Consider the following 6,000-nt stretch of genomic DNA (forward strand, 5'->3'; position numbering starts at 1 on the left):
AAAACAGTCCATCACTGTTTTAATATGCATAGTTCAGAACTATATCTTATTGCACATGAAGTTACACTGTCATGGCTTAGAAGCACTGTTTTATTGCTTTGCTCAAACATTTATTAATCATGTCATTTTTTTCTACCTCTCCCCCTTAAAAAATGTTTAGAAAAGTGATGTGTAATGAAAATAATGTTTTTAATGTTTCCATGGCTTTTGGTGTCATACTTAGTTAATCTGGAGAAGAGCATCTTTTCACTTAATATTCATCCTAAAGTTCTTGTTTGAAGGTTCTAGACAGTACAAAAATACAGTCTGTGTCCATGACCTATGACCAAGGAATTTTGACCTCATTCTAAGAGGGTCTTCTCTCTGCTTTTCTCCCACTCTCATTTGCACAGCTATTATTTGTAGACACTAGGTACAAAGTAGGTAATAAAATTGACAGTTGTAATAATGTTGCCTCCAAAATTGTTTAGAAGATGTATAATTTTTGATGAATGTCTGCCTTTTAGGCAAAAGCTGATGGAAACAAGTTTGCTTTTATGCTTTCTCTTTTTTCATTAATTTCTGAAATTTCTAAATTTATTGAGCAAACATTTTTGAGAGGAAAATGGACCAAAATCTTTTTTTTATGTTCTAAGCTGTCTTCTCCAACAATATTTGTTGTTTCTTTTGAATCTTACCATATATTGGATATTTAAAACAAACTTATTATTTACATTTAGAGAGAGGTAAAGAAAAGTTCTAAAATCTGAAGTTAAAGAGCAGATATCATGACAAATAGGAAAATCTCAGTAAGATGATAATCTTTACCCAAAACTAGAAAAAAGCAGTATGCTTAGCTTTTGGCCTATTGAGAAATCTGGATGTGGTTTATGTCGTACAGAGTATCACCATGGCTGTACCCAGGAGACCGAAAGAGGAGATCCTTTATCAATAATTTAAAACTTTGTTTTCAAATAATTCTTGGATTATTTACAATTACATAGGAAACAATGTGTCTCCATAACCTTCCTTGAAATGCTAAGAAATTGGGATGACAGTCTCTGAAATGTGGAAAGTAGTGGTGCCTGGGTGGCTCAGGCAGTTGAGTGTCTGACTCTTGATTTCTGCTCAGTCATGCTCTCATTCTCATGAGATGGAGCCCTAAGTTGGGCTCTGCACCGGGCATGGAGCCTGCATGAGATGCTGTCTCCTCCTCTCCTTCTGCCCCTCCCTGGCTCGCGCACGTGCACACAGGTGCTTTCTCAAAAAAAAAAAAAAAGCAAAGAAAATGTAGAATGCAAATAGTCGCCCTTTGTTAAGAACACATAATGATGGTGTGTAGTTGCACACAGAGAAGTGGTCAACAGCAGAGGACGAGTTTTCTACTGTCTTTGGCAAAAGCCTTTTATTAAAATGCAAACAGAAAGAGATGCCATCTCTTCCCTTTCTCCCTGACTCCTTATCCTCCGTCTCTTACTACTTCTCAAGTGCATTCTTCATATATACATTTTAGAAGCACCATTTTTATATCAGTTTTAAAAGCACCAGATTGCATAAAGAAATACTTTCATTTAAATCCATTATAGAAAGAAACATAGGGTTTGGCTTTGATATTTTTATTGCTAAGATAGTAATGCTATACTTTAAATAGCAATAACATAGTTCTGTTTTACATAGAGTTCTTTCCACTCTAGTTTTACCATACGGTTGTGTAGGTGAACTTGCTCCAGAAAAGATCTGAATGAACCACCACCATGCTTTGACCCAAGGGAAAAAAAACATGACTTAACGGTTCATCTTAACATTGACATGTTCTTGGGTAATTGTCTATTATGTCATGGTAGGAAAACTAGGTATTCTTATGCCTTTTTATAATTGCTTTAATATTTCAATAGTGGTTTTTTTTTTTTCTTTTCTAGGGCCGGTGCATAAACTTCTCTCGAGTTCCATCTCAGTAAAAGGAAAACAGGAAGACCAAGAAGGTATGAAGGTACATCTTCACACTGCTGATTTCCAACCAAATGAAAAAAATATGCATTTCAGAAGTTTTTGGAAGAACAGCTTTATTCCTCTCAGTCAGGAAATGTTTTCTCTGCCTTCTGCTTTGCTTGCACCAAACATTTTTAAATACTTGTTCTGCCATCTACACGAGAGTTGATGGAACCCAGGAGTAACTCATGATTCATGACATTGAAAATAAAGACTAATGTTAATCTACACGCTATGGTTTATACAAGAAAGTGCATTTGAAAGTGTAGAAGAGGAAAAAGCAAAAACGACAGCATGAAGATGATATCAAAACAGGGACCACAGAACAACTGGCCATGATGGATCTGTAACGGAGAGAGGAGTGTTTTATATGGAAACATGGCACTTGTGTTTTCACAGCGCAAGATTGTTAGCCACAGGCAGAGTATGGAATATCCCACCAGGCCAAGCAAATAAAGGAGTCCATTGCCTTATAGCTATGTCAGATCACAAAATCCTCCCAAGTCCCCTATCACAATGTGCCTTACGGGAAGCTTCTGACTGGAAAATCTTGTCATTCTAACACTGAAAAGTGCACACGCATGACAAAATGTAGACAGGATGCCTCAAGGTGTTGGTAGCAAGCAAGATTTTGCCCTTTCGTTTTTGAAGACACCTTTCTTTCATTATGCACCCGGGAAAAGAAGAAAATTAATAGAGCGTTATTCCACAGGAAGACAGCCTCTAAGCAGAGATCTTGAATGGAGTTTGAGGGACTTGTGCTTTGAGAACTTGTCTCTGGGATCGGTAGATTTACCCCTCTCTCTATGTTTAGGGTTTAGTAGTGCATAAAGCATTAATATCTGTAAACATACCAGGAGTTTGTTTTGCTTTTAATTTAAAGGAAGCAGTAACCACAAAGCTTCCGCTCAGGGTTTTTCCTTCCTCCAAGTCTCCAAGGGCTCTTCAGCGTCACAAGCCAGCAACTCTCTTTGCATGAAAATTTCAAAGTTTAATTAATATAATTAAAGGCAACAGCAAGCAGCAGCCTGTGAAGATTTTGCTCATCTTTTTTATGCCTTTTGACATTGAATGACCTATTACTGTATGCGCATTACTTGGATTTTGAGGGGCACTCCACCTTGGTTATGATTCAGTAGAGGAAAAAAGACCTCCTCTCATCAATTTATAAATTAAATTTTCAGGAGGATCGGCCACCACAAAACACCGAAATGTATGTATTATAATTTTTTAGAAAAACCACCATCGTGTCACGTCGACGATGCCAAATTATGTTAGCGTGAGTGGAAACACTGTGGGGGAGGAAGAAGGCAGCAGCTGAAGAAAAAAGCTCAAATGATCTAGTCACTTTCGATACTGTACTTCAGATGCGAAATGGATATTCGACTCGAAACCTGACAAAGCGCGCCTGCTTTGATGTGAACTGGTATAGACAATGACCAGTGGCTGGGTCAGTGGGATGTCTCTCTGTGAGCACAAAGGCTTATCAAATGACACTAAAAATAAGTTCAACAACCATCACATTGGAAGGGAGAAGGCGAGCATTTCATGTTTGGCGGGCATGTGTGTGCACAAGATGGAAAGAGCGATTTGGAGCATCCCAGTATAATTACCCCCATTGTGCTCTTAATGGAAATTTCAAAGGACGGGAGTGATTCTGTTGGTTGGTGTCCAGATCTGTGGCACTGCTCCGAGAAGCCTTACTCAAGCACACACAAATATAAGTATACATGCATATCCTCTAGCTTGAATCTTTTTGCTCAAGTTTATTTATGTCACTGGCTGGCTGGATCCAAAGTCATGTGTCTACATATTCATAAATAAAATTTTACCTGTGCCTCTGCTACCATTTTCTTTAAGCCCACATAAACTCAAGTTTTGTTTGGTTGAATATATAATTGTCCTGGTTAGTTTCAGGACAGAATTCTATTCAGTTCCAAAATGTCGCTTATGTTCACAAATGATACTATTGCCAGTAATTATCCATGTGTGCAAGTGTGACTTAGAAGCCTGATATACACCCCATGAGTTCTTGTAGACCTTTGTTCTACATTTTTATATCTGGGATGGCATTTACTGCTGTTTTCTCAAATTGGCACTTCGTTTCTGATCCATGCACATCCACAAATGGTATTTAAGAGCACCAAAGATAGTACAGAAGCCAAGGCTGTTTCTTCAGTAGTTACTTGGAATTTGTCTACTATCGTATGGCATTTGTATTGAGTTAGTGTTTTGCTACATGAGCAATGGGAGTAGACCTCTGCCCTTAAAGGGAAAAATAGCTTTCTGTAGATTGGAATGTAAATGGGGTTCCAGTTCTAATACCACTATGAAGAGCTCTCCGTGAAGAGGGAGAGGCAACGGCCTGTATGTGTAGACTAAAAGAGTACAATTCATAAAGTTCAAAGACAGATGGATTTTCACTGCACTTAAAGATATGAACCAGATCTATGCCATTTTCTCTCATTTTGCTATCTAGCAAATAGAAGAATTTGATTTGAAAGAGTACTCTTTTCTCACCAAAGAACTAAATCAAAACCTCTATACCTTTCAGTCAGGAAAATAAAAGGTTAGAATAAAGCCATTTCTATAAGTTGAATAACGTTTTTTTAAATATTTTGTAGAGAGGAATCGGTCCTGTTTAATTTTCTGGACATAATGTCAGTCAAGATCTACTTTCTGTGTCTAAACGAATAAGTCTTTATCCGTAATCCATTTGTGTTGCATAAGGTTGCAACGACAATTAAGTGGGAAATGACTCCTAACTTATGTGTCTACTCTGCCTGGAAAGAAAGTTTTGAAGGCATCTATATATATTTCATAACAATGTCTGTTCTTTATGGATTTGATCCATAAATATTTATCTATCTGAAAACTTTGATACTTGGAATGTTTTCCTTAAAGCATTTGGTGCTCCAAGAAAAAACATTTGGTGCTAAGAGTTACAGCACTGATGCCTTTCCCCAAGTTAATTCTATTTTAAAAATTTATATTTCCTTCCCAATGAGATGCAGAGTCAAATTTGAGACCCTCCATTAAGTAGGGCGCAGTACCTGCCATCTACAGATAATTCTTATTTTGACAAAAATAGAGAAGGCTTAAACCTCCTGTATTTCAGATTGTTTGAGAGATGATTTGCTTATATTCTACCTGAACTTTATTTGAACCATCTAACATCATAAATTATTCAATATCTGTTTTTCTAATAAATCTTTACTGGATATAAGATCTGGGTGTCTCTGTGAAGTTAGTAACTTTAATATCTGTGTATCACTGACCACTGTTTACTGCTCAGAGGCAATTTATTGGTTTATGTTTAAAATTAATACACTGTCTGTATTGTGGCCAAAAGGCATCTAAAACATTTTTGATTGATCACTTCACATATATTATTTTTGAATTTTAAGAGAGCAAAATATAATCAGGCCACAATTACCAGTATTGTAAAGCACTGTAACCTCCTCCTCCATGGCAAAACCCGTGGTTAGCTTCTACTAAGTGGCAGATTAGCATCACATTACTTTAGGAAGTTTATAAGTGTTTTATTACCAAAAAAGTTTTTGGTGGGTATGTAATTCAGGAAAGAAATATATCCATTCTTTATTTTAATATGAAAGGAACTGTATAATGTAGAATCAGAATAACTGGTACACCTGCCGTATATTTAAAGAAAGAAACGGGCAGGTGAGGCTGGAGAATGTTGTCTGTAGATAATGAAGTGAGTGCAGCCATGTGTTCTAGTCTCGAGGTTTAATTTTGGTATATTCCTACACTTACTAGGATCTAATTCAGTCAAATTGGTCAAAGGAAAAAAAAATTTTTGAAAACTCATAATGCAGCAAGCCCTGTGCTATTTTTTTAAAGTGTACTTTATTTCGGTGCTCTTCTGCCAAAAGAAAATGCTGATAAAAAAGTACACAGTAGAACATGCAAATTTATATTAAAATGTGCTTGTTCAGATTACTTTACGAGAACTATATTAAGGTAGTGTGTGTGTGTGTGTGTAAGAAAGAGAGAGAGGAAGTCAGTGTG

The 6,000-nt window shown here is 36.7% G+C and overlaps 1 protein-coding gene across 1 annotated transcript in view; it reads left to right on the forward strand.

Moving 5' to 3' along the window:
* ANTXR2 (ANTXR cell adhesion molecule 2) overlaps positions 1 to 5,194 on the forward strand; it is a 155,023-nt gene extending 149,829 nt beyond the window's left edge. Inside the window, exon 17 of the mRNA XM_047855990.1 lies at positions 1,899 to 5,194. Coding sequence (XP_047711946.1) covers positions 1,899 to 1,937 — 39 coding nt within the window. The 3' untranslated portion in view covers positions 1,938 to 5,194. The remainder of the gene's footprint in view (positions 1 to 1,898) is intronic.
* Positions 5,195 to 6,000: the final 806 nt, after the last annotated feature.

This window comes from Prionailurus viverrinus, chromosome B1, assembly GCF_022837055.1.
Source record: "Prionailurus viverrinus isolate Anna chromosome B1, UM_Priviv_1.0, whole genome shotgun sequence".
Lineage (NCBI taxonomy): Eukaryota > Metazoa > Chordata > Mammalia > Carnivora > Felidae > Prionailurus > Prionailurus viverrinus.